This window comes from Archocentrus centrarchus, chromosome 23 (genome assembly GCF_007364275.1).
Source record: "Archocentrus centrarchus isolate MPI-CPG fArcCen1 chromosome 23, fArcCen1, whole genome shotgun sequence".
Classification (NCBI taxonomy): Eukaryota; Metazoa; Chordata; class Actinopteri; order Cichliformes; family Cichlidae; genus Archocentrus; species Archocentrus centrarchus.
Window position 1 is genome coordinate 9372422 of NC_044368.1, and position 22567 is coordinate 9394988.

The following is a 22567-nucleotide window of genomic DNA, read 5'->3' on the forward strand; positions in this document are numbered from 1 at the left end:
AAATTGTAAAAAATAAAATAAGTATATACATATAATAATGAAGATGGTGAGTATTGCACTTGGTGAATGAATATTTATTATGATGATGATGATGATTATATTGGTTAAATAAATTGAAAAAGCATGAAATAATGACTATGTTTATAAGAAGTTCACCAAAAAAACAAAAAACGAACAAATAAACAAACAAACAAATAAAAAAAAAGCCTCAAATGACGTTGACGCACCTGACTCCATTAACAAACCCGGAAGTAAAGCTCTTCGTTCACTAGCGTACCGAGCTAACTCATTTCGTATGCTACTGGAAGACATGGGGGCTGTGTTTCACAGCCATTACTGACAGCGGTACAGCTGAGCGTCCACTTGTAAAAAGAAGTAAAACGGAGACCCACTTTTTTATATTAAGGTAAGTAGCTGGAGGGGTTCTGAGTGACAGTTTTGTGTAGAAATAATCGCTGTTTGTCTGGCACGTCACTATCTACTTGCGCATTGTCGGCTAGTTAGCTTGGGCAGGTAAATGCCGTGTTCGCGGAAAGGAAAAAAAAAAAAAGCCAACATATTGCAACGATGATGTCAGCGATATGGGTAGGTAAGGGGTTAAAAGAAGGATTGGGAAGATAGCTGCCAACCATGGTGTCAGTGCTCTTTTACATTGGCTGTGTGCTAAATAAGACGGTTAACTTTGCTAACATCAAGGTATTTCACAATCAGACTTGACAGCCACGTTGAGTGATCCATAACACTTTGAAACCCATGCTAATATGTGGCTTGATCTTGTCGAATATGAATAGCTTGTTCAGTCCTGTCAAAGTTATTAGATAGGTTCAGATTTTATATACAAGTCCACCGTGGTATTAACAGGCTCTTTGGGATGCGACTGCTAAGGTGCTAACGACTTTGTTAGGCTAGCAGCTGCTATTCTATAGACTAGCTCGTGTAAAGTCAAGTAAATCACACGGTTTGACAATATAGTTACTCATTAGCATACAGTCATGAAACCTGTTGCTAGGAAAAACGCAGTCATAGGTTTGCATTCGTGTGTACGGTTATATTTGGCTTTGTTTGTTGGCCTTTGCACTCTTTGCAGACAGAAGCAGTGGCATGGTAAAATGGGCCATGATGCTGGCTGTCCTGTGAACTCTTCAAGTCTGATTGCCTTTAGTGCTTCAGAAGTCTTGCAACATTTCTCAGAGCTCTCCTGCATCTTACGGTTATCTTCTTAAATACAGGAAATAATCTCATAGAGCTGACAGCCTCAGAGATGCTATGTGAAGCTACAGATAATGAGTTGAAATTGTGAAATTCTTCTGTTATAGCAGTTGAAATGATGAGGAAGAAATATTATGTGGTAAAAATGCCTCTTTGCCAGGTGGAGAGATTTTATTATAGCTGCTTGTCAAGTAAGTGGTGCAGAGGGTGGTCAGGATTATACATGATGGATAACAGCTTGCTCAGTGACCTTCTCTCTACCACAGTTTCAGAAATGCCCAGTTTGCTGTCAGTCGCAGAGCCAGCCTTCTTAATTATTTTATTCAGTCTGTTGGAGTCACCAGCTCCAATACTGCTTCTCCGGCAGACCACAGCAAAGTCAACATTTTTGGGTTGGAGTCGGAAAGCATCTACAAAGTTTTATTAAGATTCACTGTGCTTTAAGGACTTCATACCCATCCATAACATTTCAAATGTAGGATTCTGCAAAGAATGAATTATTAAAACTCTGCAGCTTCATGCCAATGTGTGGGTGCTATTTGCCAGAGCCTATTCAGTTTAGAATGAAAGATATAGAAGGCCACTGAAGAAAGGGGGGAAAAACCCTGAAGGAAGTGTTCACATTAAAAAACAAAAAAATTAAATCGATCATCAGCCATAGTCTTTTGTCTGGCTTTTGATTGCCTAACGTGCTCTTACTCTAGAGTATTTTGAAAGAGCGCATTAATGTGGTGTGGCTCAGTTTGCTCTGAGTCATTTTATATTTCTGGGGACAGCCTGGATTGTTACTGTGCTTATTCTCCTCAGCCAGCACAGGCAGGACGCTGGTAGGGACTTTGATGTGCAAATTTTCAAGCAGGTGCATTAGTGCATGTCTAATGGATTGTTGAAGGCTTTTGCTTTGCCAGAAGCACACAGATGTCTCTTTCAGCAACTACGTATGCAGAATATTTCTGTTTTGGGCCATATTATGAAGAAGACAAGTCCCATGATGCTGACAAAATGGGAAAATAACATTTTTGCAAAGCCTTCCACCAATGGGAACATGTTCCAATAGAAATTTCTCCAGAACAGGAGTGGGGGTTTCTTGGCTGTTAGGGTTAGGAGCTGTGAAAGCCAGGGAGAGGATTTAGGAATACACACTTTGTTTTCTTAGTAGGAGTTAGAAATCACAAAGCAGTGCTTAAGATGACAACATTATACAGATTCTACAATTTTTGATGCATTAAAAGTTGCTCATCTAAAATACATGAAAAAAAAAATTTAGAGAGGGAGAGAGAGAGAAACTGAAGAAAAGAAAATGATGATAAACAGGAAACCAATTTAGAGCACCTTTTTATGTTTAACTAAAAATATTGATACTTGGCCCCAGTGTATTGATAGGTTTGGAAGAGGAATTGATTTAATTTATCGCTGTTTTGAGAATTTGTCCATTCTCATTATTGGGCTTATTTTACTGTGTAAATATAACATTCCTGTTTCATTTCTTTAACCAATGCCTTTAAAAAGAAAAAGGTGTTTCTGTTGTATCTGCACAAATCCAAAAGACCAGCTGATTTCCAGGTCTTTTTTATATAATTGAAAAACAAGTGTTTTTCTCCTTCTGACCAGGCATGGAGGCTTTTTTGGGCATGCATCTGTACTATAGCCGGCCAAACTACTGGATAGTTGATTTGTGTACAGCACAGACAGTTCATGGTGGATCCAAAGAGTTAATCTAATACCCAAATACTACTGCCATATTATACATCTTTATTGAAAGATGCTACATTCAGAATAAGGCTTGATTGGTATCCAAGCAGCATTTGCTGTTTACGTGTTCCACTTGAAATTCAGGCTATTGTCATATTCAGATTACTAGTGGAGTATACTGTAAATGTTCATGTAATATAGTGACAGAATGCAAAAACTGTTGTTTACGCATTTGACTGACTGTAGCTCATGTCTTGAACTGGTGGTCTGTCCTTGATCATCATAAATGTATTATCTCAGCTGCAAGGTCGAGCCTGAACATGGAGTCCATGCTGAACAAACTGAAAAGCACTGTCACTAAGGTGACAGCAGATGTCACCAGCGCCGTCATGGGTAACCCAGTGACACGGGAGTTTGAGGTCGGACGACACATTGCAAGTGGAGGTCCCGGCTTGAGCTGGAGGATCTATAATGGCACCAAGAAGTCTACCAAACAGGTGTGTGTGTGTATCTGTTAATGCCTCCCTCTGGTCAGACCACCACATGATACAAGTTCAGACTTGACTCAAATTGATAAATGATTCACTGGGCTTGTGCTGTGGATGAGGACAGCCAAAAACTTTATACAAAAGGAGTGAATCTGGCACTGAAAACTGCTAATGTAATGATGTTTTTGTGTGTCTTTGACCCTACAGGAAGTAGCAGTTTTTGTTTTTGACAAGAAAATGATTGATAAGTATCAGAAATTTGAAAAGGACCAAATTATCGATTCACTGAAAAAAGGGGTGCAACAGCTGACCAGACTGCGTCACCCCCGTCTCCTGACTGTTCAGCATCCCTTGGAAGAGTCACGGTGATTAACACACACATGCATTCACTTATGTATATCATGGACCAAACTGAATGAGTCACAGCTCAGAGAATATCTTGACATTTGAGGTGAAAAAAAGAGCATAACAAATGTATTTGAATGCTTCTGCATCAATGTGAATACATGATTTAAAAAGAGGGCAAATAAAGGTTGAGGCTGGCTTGTGTTTTCTTTCTTTCTCACCCACTACAGCTCTAAATTCATAATTCTTTTCTGTTGTTATTCTTGCAGTTTTATTTGTCTGTGTTTGCTAAAGCTTGATGCAACATAATTTCTTTTGTTTGTTTGTTTTGAATTGTACTGATGACATTTATTTGGCCCTCAGAGACTGCTTGGCATTCTGTACAGAGCCAGTGTTTGCCAGTCTGTCCAATGTGCTTGGCCAGTGGGACAACCTGCCAAGCCCTGTGCCCAACGACATCAAGGAGTACAAACTCTATGATGTGGAAACCAAGTATGGCTTGCTACAGGTGAGGATGTAGATATAAAAAAATAACTTTATTTAGGGCTGCACATTTATTTACAAGTATTAAAGTCCATCAAATTTAATTGTGCCTGTTGATATTTTTTTTCCTTGTGCTGTTCTACATAAATTCTAAAACTTACAGTATTGAGCAAAAGTCCTGATCCACGATTTTAAAGTGGTCTTGAGCAATAGTTCTTCAGGCTTTCTGAAAGTCTTTCAATGTTTTCTTTGGACATTGCCTGCTTTTTCACTCATTTTCAGCCCAGTCCATGTAACTGACCATTTTTTAGAGAAACATATGAATGATTTAAGCATTAAAAAGGCACCTAACTCAAGAGATGAACCAATGTTGTGTCTTCACATAACAGACAACTTAGCAAAGAACCAATTTTAAATTGTATCTTTGTATACTTTGTTATTAGCAGCCTGTCACAAAAGAACACATTTCTCATTTCTTTAGTTGAATCTATGAAAAATGCCAAAGATAACAGGTTGACGGGCAAAAAAACCCCCAAACAATCCAGCAAAGAGCTGACACAGGTACTGCGAGATACATCTGGACTTAAGTTGAAGTTCAAGAAGCCCTTCTTAAGGAAGGGAAATATGGAGAAAAGGCTGAGGTATGCCAAATTACATGGGAACTGGACTGAACTCATTGTCACTGTGTGGAGGTGATCATGAGAGCGGTACAATAGTGAGTGCCTAAAGCCATCTGCTAAACATGGTGGAGGCTCTGTCATGGTTTGGAGCTGCATTTGAGCCAGTGGTGTTGGAGACCTTGTCAAAATTGATGGAATTATGGCTGCAGAAATATACCGTCAGATTTCAGTCCGTCATGCAGTACCATCTGGAAGTTATCTGATTGGCAATGACTTCATTGTTCAGCATGTCAATGATCCCAAACACACTGCCAGTGCAGGAAAAGCATACCTGGATAGAAAAGTGCAAAATAGAACACTGTCAGTCATAGACTGAATCTCCACAGATCAGAACATTTTTGAAGCAGTGGGGGATCATCTTGACAGAGAACAGAACAAAAGGCAGCCAACATCCAAAGAAGCTTTGAAGAAGCCTGGGGATCTATTCTTGAAGACTAATTAAAGAAGAATAAAGTTGATCATAACAAAAAGAGACACTTAAAACAAACTGTTCTTGCCTTAATATAAAGAAATGAAGGGTGGCTCATGACTTTTGCACAGTACTGTGAAAGGGGCATTTTACTTCCATAGAAGATGTTTCAGAAGAATGTGTCCAATAGTCATATTTTTTTTTAGGCACTTGCTTTAATTTTCTGCCAAATTATTCAAATTCTGGCTTCATATGTGCAGAACTTGGAGTTTAGCAAATGACTGACAAAACTTAATGAAGTTACTCAATAAGCAGTTCTTGGAACACAACATTTGGGACTGAGTAAAACACATGGCGAACTAGACTAATAAAGCTTTTAAATAAACCTTTATTTACAGATCAGTAAATGCTCATTGGTTGGAAATGTAGTTGCAATAATCAACTTTGAAATCTGTGACACGTTACTCAGTGAGAATTACAAGTGTTCATTTGGTGCACACTTCGTAGTTTCTTTTTTTAGCACCATGCCAGGAGATCCAGAATGTTTTCATATGCTGTTTCTTCTCAAAGCCAGTTGAACCTGCTTAATGCCAAGCCTCACCTCCCACCTTTCAGGATTATGATGTTTTATGACAGGCTATAATGCCAGTGAACATTCTGCATTCACATCCACCTCCTTTGTTGTCTCTGCCTCCTTTATTGTCTCTGTCACCCACATTGGTCCTAATTTCTCTCATTTTTTTTTTTCCCTTAGAACTTGTATATGTTATGTAAAGGAGGGGATTTGGGCTGAAATACCTTTTTAAAAAAAAAACCAAAAAAAAAACCAAACAAACCTGGGTTGCTTAATGCAAACCTTTTTTTTTCTTTTTTTTTTTTTTTTTTCTTTCTTTTCAAAAATGTCCTCACATCTTCAGCTTTCTGTCTCTTTTTAGATCTCGGAGGGGTTGTCCTTTCTCCACAGCGGAGTGAAAATGGTTCATGGAAATCTGTGTCCAGAGAACATCATCCTCAACAAGAGCGGCGCGTGGAAGATAATGGGTTTTGACTTCAGCATCTCCTCTAACAACCCTTCAGATTCTGAGGTATATTTTTGCTCCCTCAGTTTAGCCTGTCAGGCTTATTGCCATGAAGAAGCTCTACATCTTGAAGCCTTCTGACACCTTACCTTTATTTCCTTTAGCCCAAGTACACATGTAAAGAGTGGGAGCCCAACCTTCCTCCACTCTGCCTCCCCAACCCAGAGTACCTGGCCCCTGAGTATATACTGTCAGTTAGCTGTGACTCTGCCTCTGACATGTACTCTCTGGGCGTTGTCATGCATGCTGTCTTCAATGAGGGGAAGCCTGTTTTCCAAGTCAACAAGCATGACATTTTTAAGAGTTTCAGCAGGCAGCTGGACCAGGTGAGTCAAGCTGTACTGGAAATATGTATTTTTTATTTTTTTTAATGACTTGCTTTGAGGGAATTTGTTCATTCCTTCCACTTTGTTTTCATCTTTGTTCCTTGATGTGTCCTCCACTTTATCTGATTTCCCTGTGGAAGGGAATTTGATTGTCACCAGTCAGCAGATGTTTTAAGTAAACAAAACAATTATGGCAGATCTGTTCTAGTACAAAGAATGTTGGTGTATATTAATATTATGTGGTTTATTCCTTTCTTTGACTTGTAGCTGAGCAGCATGAGTCCAGCGCTGCTGAGCAAGATCCCAGAGGAGGTGCGGGAGCACGTCAAAATGCTGCTCAGCGTCACACCTAATGTCCGGCCTGATGCCGACCAGATGACTAAGGTCTGCATAGTCACTGGATGCATGAGAATATCATTCCAATTCCCATAGGCCATCTTTTAAGGAAAACTATATTTTTGTGTGCATTTCAGATTCCTTTTTTTGATGATGTTGGTGCAGTCACTCTGCAGTACTTTGATTCCCTCTTCCAGAGGGACAACCTACAGAAGTCCCAGTTCTACAAAGGCCTCCCTAAAGTCCTGCCTAAACTACCAAAGGTAAACGATTGTTTAGGAACTAAAAAGGATGGTATAAACTGCTTAAAAAAAAAAAAAAAGTACATGAATGACTTTTTTCCAGACTTGTTTGCAGCACGGCTGCTGCAGATTTCATCCTCATTTTCAGGACTTGTCTAAACATGTTGGTGTACTCTTCCTGTCTTAGAGTCCATCATATGAGTCATATTGGTTCATCTTTCACACATTATGTTGTCTTTTCTCTCAGAGAGTGGTCGTATATCGCATCTTGCCAGCGTTGACCTCTGAATTCGTCAACCCGGACATGGTTCCCTTTGTGCTCCCCAATGTGCTACTGATTGCTGAAGAGTGCACCAAGGAGGAGTACGTTCGCCTCATCTTGCCTGACCTCACGCCTGTTTTCAAGCAGCAAGAGCCCATTCAGGTACACACTGAAAACTAACCTGACAGCAATCTAAGCCTGTGCATGTTTGCAACAACTGGTGCTTTAAGAGACTGCACTTTTGTAATCTATGCATTGAGTTGAGATGTATCCTCAGGTATTGAGGTATATCTGTTTTTTTGAAACTCATTTGCATGATTTTTTTTCCCCCACTTTCAGACATTTATGTAACTGAGATTTGACATGAAATTGAACATTTGTATATAACCTGCCTAAAGAGCATGGTGCTTTATATCTTGGTCTGTCGCTTTATCAAGACTTTTCTGTATTTTTCTTCCCATGCCTCTTCAGGCTAGCAATATGGTGAGTGTTTTTTCTGGTGTGGTATGCTCTTGTCTTGGTTAGTGTACATGTTGTTGTTAGTGCTACTAAAGAGTGTACTAAAACCACTGAAATGAGTCTCTGCTTATTTCCATCTTCCACTGTACTCACCTATTAAATATAGGCTAGTATTTTCTCACTTTTGACTCTTGTTTTCTTAACGGAATCTCTGTGCTGTGCAGATCCTGCTGATATTCTTGCAAAAGATGGACCTGCTGCTGACTAAAACGCCACCGGATGATATAAAAAACAGTGTCCTGCCCATGGTCTACAGAGCTCTGGAAGCTCCTTCAGTACAGATCCAGGTACAGAGGGGAAAAATGGGATGTAGTTGTAACAGAGATGTTGAAATAGATTATGATTCAAGGAGCTATATTAGGAGCTGATGTGTGAAAAATGCAGATGCACTTTCATAAGTATTCTAAGACCTCCGTGATATTTCTAGTTTGTTTTTTTTGCTTTAGATAGCCCCTGTCTAAAGTAGAAACACCGTGAGAGAAGTTTATAATTTTTAATACTTTGGTGTTTATTTTTAGCATTGCACTTTGTAAGTTTGAGACATTTACTTTTGCCAGCACTTTTAGTTCTCATCTAGTGTTATCTTGCAAGCACAATAAGAATGAATACTGAGTCATTATGAAAATGTCATGTTTAATAACATTTTCTCTGGCTGAGCAGGAGCTGTGCCTCAACATCATCCCAACATTTGCAAACCTGATAGACTACCCATCTATGAAGAATTCTCTTATCCCTCGGATCAAATCAGCCTGCCTACAGACTTCCTCACTTGCTGTGAGTGTTCATTGGTCATTCTGCTCTCAAGCTTTTTTGCAAAATGATCTATTTTTAAAAACTGTTTTTATTTTGTTTTTGTCCTTTTCTGAAAATGCTGTGTTCTTGCTTTCAGTGCTGTCAGCTACGGACTGAAATGCATGATTTTTGTCTTGTCATACTGTAATTTGCTGTGTCACTGTGTTTGCCTGTGTATGTGTGTAGGTGCGAGTGAACTCTCTGGTGTGCCTGGGGAAGATTTTGGAATATCTAGACAAGTGGTTTGTCATTGATGAGATCCTGCCCTTCCTGCAACAGATCCCCTCTAGAGAACCAGCAGTACTCATGGGCATTTTAGGTAAAAAAGCCAGAGCCTCTAACCTCTCCAGAGGAAGTTGCACATATTATGACATCGACATCTTAGTTTTCTTAAGATTTGGTTATTTGACTTGCTTCCTGTTTACTGTAGGGATCTATAAATGTACATTCAGCCACAAGAAGCTTGGTATCCCCAAAGAGCATCTTGCTACCAAGAGTTTGCCCCATCTCGTCTCCCTTAGTATAGACAACAACCTCAATCTGAACCAGGTACTGCATAGTCAAATCCACATATATTTATAATTTAACTTGATCTGTAAAAAAACAACTTCTTATAAATATTGCTTATAACACATTTCATATTTTATGCTAATTGATGTTGTCTGTGTTTCAGTTTAACTCTTTCATGGTGGTTATCCGTGAAATGCTGAGCCGCATGGAGACTGAACACAAGACCAAGCTGGAGCAGCTGCACATCATGCAAGAGCAGCAGAGGTGTCTGTCTTAATTTATTCTCTTTAGTCAAATAGTTATAAATATTAATGGTGCTTTTGAATACAAATGTCTGAAGTAGTTCTAATCTTTAATAGAGAACAATGAACAGTCAGTTCTGTTAGTAATGGTGTGACTAAATAAGTACTGTCATTTAACAGGAGCATGACCATATCAAATCCAGTCAACCAAGCAGAGGAGAGCAAGAGCCCACCTAGTTCTGGCAACCAGGTCAGTGCTTGATTACATGAGTTAGCCAACTGATCTGATAACAAAAAATGTTTCCTTATGCAATAAAAGATCCTGAAAAAGGCTGTAAATTTGAGCACTCTCACTGGAACGCAATAAAGTAAAATGTGTCGTCTTCTATTTTTTTGCTTTCAGATTGATGATATCTTTGGTGGCACAGGGGTTAATGGGAAAGAGAATGGCTCTGCAGCAGCAGCAGCAATCTCACAGCCTAACAGAGTATGTAAAATGTCACTTTTTATTTCTACCCACTTTCTTCTCTGAGCCCTATTCCAGGAAGCATGTTCAACAAATAGAGAGATGTTGGCTTCCTAACAGCCACATCAGAGATGTTTTACTGATTTCCTGTTAACACTGAGAGTTAAGTAATAGTGTTTGTTTCACATTTAACTCAAAAATGCAGGTAGCTTTCCAGTTCTTTAATGAATGTCAGAAAAAACAAACCTTTTACCAATGTCTATGCTTTTATAGAGTTATCTGTATGCTGGTCAGCTAGATTTAAGAGATTTCAGTAAAGTTTTGGAAGGATGAGACATTTTAAATAAGACAAAATAAGCCACTATGAATCGATTCAAAACTGATCCATATGGTATACGCTTGGAAATGACTTGAGTCGAACTGGATCTGGGCCCAGAGTTTTCCTCAGCTCAGGGTTAATAAGCTCAAAGTTGTTAGCTAAACCTGCCTCTTGGAAGAGGGTCCTGCTCATTTAGCATACGTTCTAGTTTTCTAATTTATTTTCCTTCTTCCTTTGCACTCCCCCAGGTATCTCTCACGCTAGAAGAGAAGCAACGATTGGCTAAGGAGCAAGAACAGGCAGCCAAACTGAGGAACCAGCAGCCGTTAGCGCCACAGGCGATCAAACCAGCCACTGCCACTTCTAATTCACAGGTAAAGCCTGAAAATATCTACGAACACAAATGCACACTCATGCTCAAACACTAATAATTCTCCTTGTTATATTGCAGACTAAGGATCTGACCAGCAGCCTACTCAACAATATGACATCTCTAAACAGCCTGTCCTTGGCAAACACAGTACGACCACCCCCAGTGCAAGGATCCACTGTGTCTGCATTCCCCTCCTCTGGTCCAGTGGTCAGCTCCATGGGAGCCCCAGTCTCAAATGGCTTCAACTCAACAATGGGCTTCCAGACAGGAGGCATGGCCATGGGCATGCGACCCGCAGGTCCCAGCCTCTATGGTGGAATGGCCACCACCACCAGCACCCCAAATTTTGGATCCCTCACACAGAATCAAGGAACAAGTGGACAGACAAATAAACCTACCGATATGTCAGCCTTGGACAGTCTTTTTACACCCAACAAGCCCAAAGTCACCCTAAACCAGATGGGTCCCAAGGCTCCACCTGGAACCAGCAGTCCTTGGCTCAGTCAGTTTAATTCAGCTCAAAACGCTCAGACTCAGATGCAGGGTGTGTCAGTTGGTATGGGCGGGGTGCCCGGTGGGTTTGGGATGCAAGCAAACCCTTTTTTCAGCCCGCAGAACTTTTCTCAACCTGCTGCTGCTGCTGCCTCTAGCATGAACCCAAGTGGGATAAAACATAGTGCGTCTGTCAACAATGATCTAAAAGATTTATTTGGCTAAACAAGAATTAAAAAGACTCCAGGTTAAGTATATTCTTTTAATGACTGTGGACAGAAGAGGCTTGAATTCTCACAGAACAGGCCGACTGAATGTGAAGATTTAAAGTCCTTAAAACGGTCTTGCTGTTGGCGTTTTTAATTCAACCTGGTTTAGATTCTGACTCTTGCTCACTTTCTGTTAGCAAATTAACCTGCACCTGAATTCCATTTTTACTTGACCAGAAGGACAAAATATTGAGGTGAAATTTCTTCTTCTATACTGTGGTCTTTAAATGCTGGGGGTTTCCTACTGTTTTTGTACTTGACATTCTTGGGAGTCTAAATGGGTTGACTTGAATTCCAACTCAGATTATTCAGGAAGGGTTTGTGTTCATAATATGAATGATCGCGTGGATGGAATGCAGTTCACTTCTTGAACATGTGGCATCAGAGTGAACACAACTGGCAGAAAAAGATGAAAGAAAAAAGTGGTTACTGTGTTTCACATCTGCTTATTTTCAGGTTTCTGTATTTTTATCCTGTTTGGAATGTTATCATAAATGGCCATTATTGGTTGGTATTACTCCTATAACTGTTACTAGCATGTGGTCACCTCACTACCTGCTCAGCAGGCAGTGCTACTCAACAGAAAAATTAAGACCATGACCACTACAGGGCTCTTACATAATTGAGGCTGGTTCTGTTTATCTCTGATTATGGTAGTAGGGGGATAAGAGTACCTACTGGCTGTATTTATAGGAGTGATTACAACATGTAATGGCTAGTCAGTGGGCTGATTACATCCATGCGACCTTTACTGCTTTAACTAGACTGTTTTTTTTTTTTTTGTTTTTTTTTGTTTTTTTAGGATTTGCTGCATGTCTAAAATGATCAGAGTTGGCTCAGAAACAGATGACACATACAACAAAATGTAATCTAAATGTAGCCTGGAGTTTGGCCCTGAGAAGCTTGCGGTCTCTGATCTGCATCCAAGAGGCTTCTCTGTGGAGGCAGTCTGAAACAGAGTGTTGAATTGCCAGCCCAACAGCTCCAGTTCAGACTGGGAAAACCAAGTAGCTCATCTGTAGTCTGTTTCTCTGCAACCATGTTAGAGTAAGCAGTTGTTTTTGACGGCCCATTTATCTTCTTTTCAAACAAGATCAGTTTCTGTAAATGCAGTATGGATGACTTACCTGTGTTGGTTGCGTGGAGTAACTGTTAAAGCAGTGCCCTTTTAAAAGGCGAAAGGCACTACATAAAGAAGCATATGCACTGCTTTTGCAATTGTGCCTTACATGGGTACATATTTAAATCTAGACAGCACTCATCTGTTACTCAAGTATTAATGTTTTGCTCTTAATCAGCTGTCAGGCATTTGCTTCTCTAACAACTTGCTTTGTTGCATGTTACTCTCCTTCACCACAAAAGATCTGAAGTTTAATTAACAGCTCATGGTTCCTCATGATTCTAGTGACCAATGAAAAATATATTGACACATTTCCTCTGAGATCTGTAAGCGACTCAGAAACCTCTGCTCTACCATTTATGTTGATCAGTTTATACAATAAAGATTATTACCATTGATTGTAGCACTTTCCAGCTGTCAGGGGACCTGTGCTGGTGGCAAATTATGAAGTGTAGATAGTTTATTTAAAAGTGGATTGCTCTGAGAGGGCCTTGGCATTTTTCTGTCATGATGATGGTTAAGAGGCCTTAGCTAAGTTGTGTGCAATAATCATTGTCGGTTTTTGAGGGTGCATATTGATTGGCTCAAATAGCTCTCGATGTGTCCTTAACTAAAACTTTTCTTTTTTTTTTGACCTCTTATAACATGTCTGTGCGATCTCCTGAAGAACTAGATATTAATGTGTGCTCATTCTAAATCTTACATTTTTGAAGAAGAATCACACAATTTTAGGGTTTTTAGGTGTTACCTTGGTCATACTGTCTTTCTGCGGATGATGTTAACAGTTTGAAATGTGTTTTTTATTGCGTTACCTTTTTGGTTTTCTATGAAAATGCCACCAATGGCAGTGTTACTCATTCTGTTAATTCCCCTGTTTTTCACATACAAGACTAAAAATATCTCTGCAAGTGGAAGTTTTTCATCCGTGGATTGACATGTGGCAGTTTTAATTTCATCGCTAAGTGGATGTAGTTTTTGGAGTGTTTCACATATCCTAGCAGAATCCCAAAGGAGAAACTGAAAGCTTATTCTTCTACAAAATCATTTGTATACGACTACTGTCCTATATGTGTAGTGTGGGCTTTATGTGTCAAGGTGCTGGTCTCTGAGGGTGAAAAATCTGTACATAAAAAAGTGCACAATCTAAAATTCTCAAAGGGTGGTCGTTATTTGTTTGATGGCATTCAAACACAACTTTAGATTTTGAAGTGTACATGTAAGGAACTTAAATTTAGGAATCAAAAGCTAAAGTGCACTGATTGCAAGTCAGTTTTAATAGACCCTTTTAAGAGTTTTATAAACAAGCAGTCACCATTACATGAAATAAGCAAATGAACTAAGGATAAAAAGGTAACTGGAGAAAACACAGGAAATTGGTACAAGCAATACTCCTTTTTTTTTTTTTTTTCTTTTTTTTTTTTCCCTGCTTAACTTGCTCTGACAAAGAGAGATGCAGTATCTTGTTAAATGTGAAAAAAAATGTGAAACTTTCACTGTAAACAAAATGTCTTCAGAGGAGGACAAACTAAGGCTATGTTCACACTTCAGCCTGAAGTGACCAATTCAGATTTTTTTTTTTTTTTTTTGTGAAATATGAGTTTTTTCATTCACATTTCCAAATATGTGACTTGGATGTGATCTGTGTGTGAACTGCAAACGATCCTAAAAGTGTCCCACATGCGCAGTAGAGGACGCGATAACGTCACACGTAGCGAGCGTGCTCAGTGTTTACGGAAGTACAGTAAGTTTTTCTTTTTTTTTTTTTTTTTTCTTTAACAAGTTTATCAATTTGTACAAACATTAAGGCATATAAAGTGACATCAATAATTACACAATTAAAGGCACGGTACAATGGAACAACAACAACAAAAAGAGGAAAAAAAACGTAGCAATGTCGGGGCTTTTCTTGTAATTTATATTCTTCAACAATATCAAATAGCATTTTAGCTTTTGTATTTTTCATCTTTTTAAGGGCTTTTATATATGATAGAAAACCATTGAAAAAAGCATAGAAATTAGGGGTAACTTTCATAAACTTGGAGCTATGTAAATATGCTTTCCCTAGAACCAAAATGGTGTTTACTAAAAAGTCATATTTTTCATTGTCCATTATAAGACCATAAATTATGTCCTTTTGACAAAACTTTTTCAGCTGAGGTATTTTAGGAAACAGCCAATTGTAAATGTCAACCCACAAAGCTTCAGAGAACATACAATAAACAGATGAATAAGTTTGTTTTCCTTCCTGCTTCCGCGTAGCAGGATGCAGAACAGTGACGTTTGTCGAGTATCAATGAGGGGAGTATCATGAAGCTAATTTACTGACATACAGGATTTTCTGCAGCACTAATTGCTCCACGGAGCACGTGGGACTGCAGTTGTGCTTCTGTGCCTGAACTGAAAAACAGAAAATTAAAAGATGAAAACATTAAGAACATATCCTCTACATTGAGAGGAGCCAGTTGAGGTGGCTCGGGCATCTGATTATAATGCCTTCTGGGCACCTCTTGGGCAAGGTGTTCCGGGCATGTCCCGCCAGTAGGAGGCCCCGAGGTAGACCCAGGACACGCTGGAGAGATGATATCTCTCGGCTGGCCTGGGAACGCCTTGGGGTCCCCCCAGATGAGCTGGTGGAGGTGGCTGGGGAGAGGGAAGCCTGGGCTTCTCTGCTTAGGCTGCTGCCCCTGTGACCCTGTCCCGGATAATCTCCAGATGGATATTCTGGATATTATCAATTATTGCATTTATAATATCAGCTGCAACTGTGTCTGCTGGTGTGCTGGGGGGCCAGAGACGTTCAGCTTTCTGGAGTGTTCTCCTCAGCTTCTGTGCACTGTTCATCCTTGATAGCCTCGTTCATAATCAGTTCTTCTTGAGCACTGAGGCATTTCTATTTCCTCCATGGGTTCCATGCCATTTTCATCCTTAGTGATCTTGGGTCTGCACGCCATCTGGTGAGAGCCAAACTCACCTCATTGACTGTTGCCTTCTCAGACATCTTGGATTCAAGGGTCTTCTTGCTTGAATGACAACTGAGTACAGCCTCCTTTCTCATGCACGGGTAGCTCATTTGACCTGCACATCTTTTCAGATATGAGAGATGAGCAGTGACAGAACTGAGTTGACTTTATAAAAGATCTCTTCCTCAATCATCTGTGTCAGCTCCTCAGCACTGTCACATCTTTCGTGGGGGATGTTGAGCGCCGCAGATGCTGGCTGAGAGAGAGTCTCCCAGTGATGGCCTTATTTCTTCCAAATCTATGCCGAAATCTAGTCGGGAATTGTTCCAAAGCATTTCTTATTGCAACATTTTTTTGAGAAGTGGTAGAGATGTAAAGGTGCCAGTATATTTGTTATGACTGTAATTTCACATTCAAGCAAAAAAAATCTGTTAATTACTGACAGGTGAAAACTTTGGACATACTTTAGAAAAAGGTCTGACTGATAAGCAGCATCAGATTTCAAGTTTGCTGAATTTAGTTTTGAAAGCCATGTACCTTTGCTTTCTGAAAGAAGACCACCACCTTTCAATTCGTTGGTTTGTAGTTGAGGTGCCGTACATATGACTGTGGAGCTCCTGCAAATTCATCTTTATGCTCATGGATCTAGTCTAGAGAGCATGTTCATTACGTAATTTCTTTTTCCCTGCCATACTTTTGTTGCAATGTTTGCCACATGGCTCTGTAACCCAGACGCTGGCCTGAGCCGCTCAGTTCTTAGTATAGGACTACTGCCCTATATGTGTAGTGTGAGCTTTGTGTCAAGGTGCTGGTCTCTGAGGGTGAAAATCTGTACATAAAAAGTAAAGTGCGCAATCTAATATTCTCAGAGGGTAGTTATTATTTGTTTGATGGCCTTCAAACATGACTTTAAATCTTTGAGGGTAAATGTGCAAAACTTCATTTAAGGAAATGAAACACAAGCCAAAGTGCACAAATTACAAGGCAGTTTTAATGAATGTCTTATATGCACAGTTTATAAACAGGCAGTCACCATTACATGAAACAAGCAAATGAACCAAGGATAAAAATGTAACTGGAGGAAACATTTAAAAAGTCCAATAATTACAAGAATTTGTATTTTTGACAAACTAAATGTAGATCAGCATCACTGAGATAAAGGCAGAAAGGGAGGAGGCAGTTTTTGACATAAGTTAGCCTGAGGTGGGCAGTGACACGACTGGTGGGGTCAACGTTAAATTGACCTCTGACCTCCGACCTCCAAATCTGTTGTCCACGCAGTCACTGATTAAGTCGTCTCACTGCTCTGGTTGTGCCTGTGCTCAGGTTTCTCTGAGTCATGGCTATAAAACACAAAAGAAGTATTAGTGTGGACTTCATGTATAGAATTCTACTTTATATTACTAGCTGAAGTGTTATTAGGGAGAAGTCCTACAAAGCCCTGAATACAGCTTTGATTAAAGGTTTTTGATTATGTTTGCTGCTCACCTGAGAAGCTTAACTCGTAGCTAAAGCTGCTGGTGGAAAATTTCATAGTTCCTGATGGATTTAGTTGGTACTGGAACTCAATCTCCTGACTGGAAATGCTGCATTTTCTCTGTGGCACAGAGCAACAACACACATCAGAGGAAGTGCAATCAGACAATCTACAAAACCATTTGCTCCTATTACTATGATTTCTTATTGTAGTTTTGTAAACTGTGCTAGGGACTGTACACACTGTCAGTTTGGAGTTCACAACCCATAATATCTCAACACAGATATTATTGCTATTCATATATGATATCTCAACAGATATATTATAGGGAGTGGTATTTCCTGTCTTCCAGATAAGGGAACATGAAATTTTAGGGTGTGTTGGAGTTTGCCCAACTAGTCTAGATGTGTTTTGTGGACCTACAGAAGACACTGTTCCCTTGAGGTGTTTTTTGGGAGAGCTTTGGGAGTATGGAGTATTGGTGTACAACCATAGTGAGAGCTTGGTTCAAACTGCTGGCAATAAGTCAAACTCATTCCCGGAGGAAGCTGTACTGTGCTTTTATTGTTTTATTAGTTTGGTTAAACCATGACCTCGAGCTCACACTGGGGCAGTTTGCAGCAGAGTGTGATGTGGCTGAAATGAGAATACACACCTCCAACTCAGAGGCCCACCCTCAACTGGGAATGACCCCAAGTGGAGGAGTACAAGTATCTCAGGGCTCATGTGTAAGGAGAGAGTGGAAAATTTACAGAGGGACTGGTTACAGCAGCTCAGCAATGTGGATGCTGTATTGGTGAAGAGAGAGAGCTGAGTGTGAATACAAATCTGCCTATCTGCATTCCTACCCTCACCTGTGGTCCCAAGCTCTGGGTGGGGTAATGAAATTGGGGCCACAAGGGGCGGAAATGAGCTTCTTCCAAAGGATGGCTGGACTCTCATTCAGGAGGGACTCGGAGTAGAGCTGCTACTCCTCCACATCAAAAGAAGCTGGCTGAAGTTTAAAATCACCTAGGCGTGGTGTTTTGGGCATGTCCAAATGAGAGGAGGCCCCAAAGCAGACCGAAGGTATGCTGGAGAGTTTACATCTCTCAGCTGACTTGGGAATACCTCAGTGTCACCCCACAAGACCTGGAGGAGGTGGCCAGGGAGAGGGAGGTCTGAGCATCTCTTCTTAGACTACTGCCCCCACCACCCAGAGTGAGCAGAAGATGGATTGACAGATGGAATGTATTAAATGTACCACACAGGAAGAAAAGTAAGTTGTGGCTTACTTTGGAATAATCTGTCCATGCTCCATTTATATCTAGGAACTGCCATTGGGCCTGTGTGCCTGAACTGGAAAACAGAAGATTTAAAATGTAAGCATTCAAAGCACATACACTAATACACAAATTTTGCTTCTATGCAGATTTGGTGTGTTTTCAAGACAAAATAACAGCAGTCAAATTGTTAGTGTTAACAGCAGCAACTGTCCATCAAAATGTAATGTTTACGATAATTCACAGGAACAACTAACACAAACTAAGAGATACACTAAGCCACTAAGACAAATGTTTCCCCTAACCTGCTATTCAGCTGAATCCCGTGTGTAGGAGTCCTTCTAACTGCCCTTCTCGTCCCAATATCATTATTGACTTGATGCATACCTGTGACAAATCATAAAGTAGAGAATGTTTCAGAGATCATATAATTAATGTATAATTGTTTGGTTTAACAGATGTGCATGCATTACTTGAAAAGTCCAGTGTGTATGAGTATCTATTAATCCTGAAGTGTAGTTTCCCCTGTTGGTTGAACTGGAAGTGTCTCTCAATAGCAGCACTGTCAAATGAACATACCTGCACACACCACAGATAGAAACAAACACAAATAAATCCACTTGTAGAGAAATACATTTTTTTTCCATTAATTGTAAATTGACTGCAGCAAAGATTCAAAGGCAGAAACATTGAAATAAACTGGGAACAACACATTTCAAACTAGCTGAAAGCCGATCAGAGCTTATAATAACAGGACTCGAGCTATCTGGCAGTCGCCATCTTAGATGTCTAAAAGACAAATGAGAAGTGGATCTGACCAGGGACACTGCACACTCATATGGTAACAAATAAAAATCTACTAAAACTATATGAAATATTTGGATGACCTACTTACATGTGCTTGGTATTCTGTCCATTGCTCCCTGTCTCCCATGAACTCCCACCTGTAGGCTACAACACCGATTTGGGATGAGGAAGGTGCGGTTGGGGTCAAGGTGGAGCTAAGTCTGCAGAAACAAGAAATGACTCTCCTTATTGAAATCTCAGACTAAGGTTGATATTTTTGCTTGCAGGAAGGAAAGAAAGAAGCCTTACGCTCCGGTGTTGGACGTCAGTTTTGGACGCCTGCGCACCTTTCTCTGCAAGCCTGTGATGTGGTTACTCTGGGTCATGGCTACAAAGTGAAATAAAAACAGATGTGCACAGCTGTACAAAAGAGCAAGCTCACAAAAAAAAAAAAAATCAACACATACTGGAGAAGTTGAGCGAGTAGGATGTGTGGCCCACTGTAAATGTGAAGCTTCCCTGAGGGTTCTGTGTGAACTGCTGTTCAACATCTCTACTGCTGATTGATGACGACAACATGCTGGAACCCTGAAGGGAAGGATGACAGGGAACACTCAAGGGATGAAAATCCTCAAGTAAACTTACGCAGTTGATGTGTGCGATTTTTCTCACCGCGGATCCGTATTCACGCCACAGCTGGTCATCCCTGAAGTACCAACCTATGTCCTCTGTCTGCCCCTGAGGAAGGAAGCTCAGTCTCTGCACCTTTAGACCTGGATTATTAGCCTGCAGCGTATCAAAATCTATGAAGACCTTCCTGTGGAAACATAAAAAAATTCAAACTCATAAAATGTATGCTTCTTTGAATGTGGTCCTTTTCAAAAAAATGTCTTATTTATGTTTTATTTATCTTATTCTATTCTGCTTTATGTACTCTATACAATGGGAGAAGCACCTGTAATTTAATTATATGTGACATATAATGACAATAAAGCTATTTTGATTCTGATGCAATTAATTTTATTTTTCAATGTACTAACACAAAATCCAGGCCATAATGATTTCTCTACCTTTCCATTTGCTTACATGGAAATCATATAGCAAAGACAGCAACAGCAAGACTCCAGCACATAAAAGAGGAGGAATCAGTGACCACAGATGTCATATTGCTTGATGTAAACATCATCATCAGGAGATGCTGAAGCTGAGGAGGGGTTCCAAGCTGGCTTATATATGTGCAGCAGGATAAAGCAACTTTAAGATGCATAGAAGAATAACTGATGTCTACCAGTGATGCGGGCTGACACTGACATCAACTGATCTGTTTGATTTTATTTTTTTAATCACCATTCATGATTTCAGTGGACTGTTTCAAAGGTTGTTTCACCCTGCAATAAAAAGTTAAATGTAGTTTTGCTTTACAGTTATAAAATTTCAAATGGCATCTGACAGTTTTCATGATATCAGATATAATTACAACACAGTGCACTGACCCATGTCTTGTATTGATACTGATTCCCTTGGCTCCTGGGTGGCAGTAGTGGGTCTCAATCACATGGTCATTGTCAATTTTCAGCCAGGGATGGCCAACTGACAACTGCCACTCGTAATACTTCCCAGTGACTGTGAAAAATAAGCATACATCATGTTATTATGCTTATACTTTTATATATAAAAATATTTAAATATATTTATTTATACATAATCTAATAATAAAATTCTACGAGCATACATCTTCCTGCACCAAACTGATATGGTTTTACAAACCCAATTCCAAAAGGGTTGGGAAGCTGTTTAAAATTTCAATAAAAACAGAATGCAATGGTTGCACATCTCATAAACTCATATTTTATTCACAATATATCAAATGTTTAAACTGAGAAAATCTTTTCAATAAAAAAAATTCGGCCCATATTGAATTTCAAGAGGGCACATCTAAAAAAGTTGGAATGGAGGCAACAGCAGGTTGGAAAAGTGAGTGGCATTAAAAAGAAATAGCTGGAAGAACATTTTGCAACAGGCCTGGACGCTGAAGTGGAGAGGGACCATCCAGCTCAGTTAAAAAACCTGCATCACTGATTGTTTTGAGATTCATCAGTTCCTATGGATTTAGCAGCTTTAGCACCATCAGTGCTGAAAGGTGTATTCAGGTTTTAGAGCAACATATGCTCTCATCAGGATGACGTCTTTTTCCCACAGAATATTTGCATATTTCAGCTTATAAGTAGAAGAATCCAAGTGCTGAACTGGCCTGCCTGTATTCCAGACATGTTACCAACTAAAAATATCTGGCCCATCACTAAACCAATAATATGACAAAGAAGACCCAGGACTGTTGAGCAGCTATAATCCTTTATCAGACAAGAGCAGCTGGTCACCTCAGTCCCAGATGTTTACAGGCTGTTGTTAAAAGAAGAGGGGAAGTCTAAACAGGGGTAAACATGGCCCAGTTCCAACTTTTTTGAGATGTGTTGCTACCATCAAATTCCAAATGCGCTAATATTTTTCTTAAAATGCTACATTTTCTCAGTTTGAACACTAAATATGTTTTCTATGTTCTAATGTAAATAAACTATGGGTTTATTGTGATACAAGTATTATTAAAGTGGCGCGCCATATACAGACCTGGGGTCACCTGCCTGAGGAAGGTAAAGGTCTCCCCGTCGTTATCCTGGAAGATCGCAAGATCACCTTTACTTTTTTTTTATCCAAACACTGTAACCCCCCCACCCCCCCCCCCCCCCCCCCCCCCGTGACTCAGACTTACCGTCATTTCAGAAAAATCCACTATAACAACAAAAAAGCAAAAAACACAGCAGATCAGTCAGTCTTACTTAACAGTTCCTGATTAAAGTTTAATTAAATCGTTTCGTCAAACCCACTTGATTTCATGCGATCGAAAGCCGGAATCAGCTGTTCATTTCTCAGAAAGAGAACACTTTCCTTTCCGAGCCAAAAACGAAAGTGTAATGCAGTGCAGCCTATGGAGGAGAGATGCTGGGTGGAGCTAAAGTACAGATAGTAACACTCCCTTCGGCTGTCGCCGCACGATAAAGTTCATATGCGGCTTCTTCTCATGGTTTGGTTTCTTTTTACGCAGAAAACACTCCCAGCGAAACCAACACGTCACGTGAGAACGTTCAGTCCGCTTATTGGCCAGATCTGTCTGAAGAGGGAGCAGCAAAAGTACACAAGTGCCATGTGTCTTTCATCCTTTAATCACATTAAATGCAGACGCTATACACATTTTAAACCTTTTTAGACTACGCGAGCCATAAATGTCTAACAAAAAATATCGAAATTTTATGATGATTTCAGCATTATGATTGTAAGCACGTTTTCTAGAAGCTTATTATTATTATCGTTAACATAATAATGGCTAATTTCACAACTGTGTCTTATTTTAAAGATAAAACTATTAAATTCTAG

At 39.8% G+C, this 22567-nt stretch overlaps 2 protein-coding genes across 3 annotated transcripts; one reads left to right on the forward strand and one right to left on the reverse strand.

Annotated features, from left to right (window-relative positions):
* Positions 1-268: 268 nt before the first annotated feature.
* On the forward strand, positions 269-13791 carry scyl2 (SCY1 like pseudokinase 2). Of its 2 annotated transcripts, XM_030720396.1 has the most exons (19): positions 269-406; positions 3202-3398; positions 3597-3754; positions 4098-4242; positions 6242-6391; positions 6490-6711; positions 6979-7095; positions 7185-7310; positions 7537-7713; positions 8023-8034; positions 8235-8357; positions 8731-8844; positions 9049-9181; positions 9293-9411; positions 9536-9636; positions 9795-9864; positions 10018-10101; positions 10648-10773; positions 10851-13791. In XM_030720396.1, exons 2-19 carry the CDS (start codon positions 3222-3224, stop codon positions 11487-11489), a joined length of 2793 nt encoding a protein of 930 aa, XP_030576256.1. In that variant the 5' UTR covers positions 269-406; positions 3202-3221; the 3' UTR covers positions 11490-13791. The 2 variants fall into 2 exon arrangements, with proteins under 2 accessions (XP_030576256.1, XP_030576257.1); XM_030720397.1 differs by lacking the exon at positions 8023-8034.
* Positions 13792-16582: 2791 nt separating this feature from the next.
* On the reverse strand, positions 16583-22207 carry LOC115773169 (uncharacterized). Its single transcript, XM_030719690.1, has 13 exons — positions 22021-22207; positions 21906-21925; positions 21764-21809; positions 20632-20761; positions 19811-19955; positions 19606-19726; positions 19448-19526; positions 19248-19359; positions 18826-18931; positions 18658-18739; positions 18365-18428; positions 17102-17210; positions 16583-16956 (listed from the first exon to the last, which is right to left on the reverse strand). The coding sequence occupies exons 1-13, from the start codon at positions 22028-22030 to the stop codon at positions 16895-16897; spliced, it is 1086 nt and encodes a 361-aa protein (XP_030575550.1). The 5' UTR covers positions 22031-22207; the 3' UTR covers positions 16583-16894.
* Positions 22208-22567: the final 360 nt, after the last annotated feature.

Bases quoted from the DNA above. Each gene is read 5' to 3' on its own strand.
- scyl2 (XM_030720396.1), top strand. From the start codon at position 3,222: ATGGAGTCCATGCTGAACAAACTGAAAAGCACTGTCACTAAGGTGACA. The intron at 8,845-9,048 runs GTGAGTGTTCAT...GTATGTGTGTAG, and splicing joins TACAGACTTCCTCACTTGCT to GTGCGAGTGAACTCTCTGGT. The intron at 9,865-10,017 runs GTCAGTGCTTGA...TTTTGCTTTCAG, and splicing joins CACCTAGTTCTGGCAACCAG to ATTGATGATATCTTTGGTGG.
- LOC115773169 (XM_030719690.1), bottom strand. The intron at 21,810-21,905 runs GTAAGTCTGAGT...GCGATCTTCCAG, and splicing joins TGGATTTTTCTGAAATGACG to GATAACGACGGGGAGACCTT. The intron at 19,956-20,631 runs GTCAGTGCACTG...ATGTTTCCACAG, and splicing joins AGTATCAATACAAGACATGG to GAAGGTCTTCATAGATTTTG.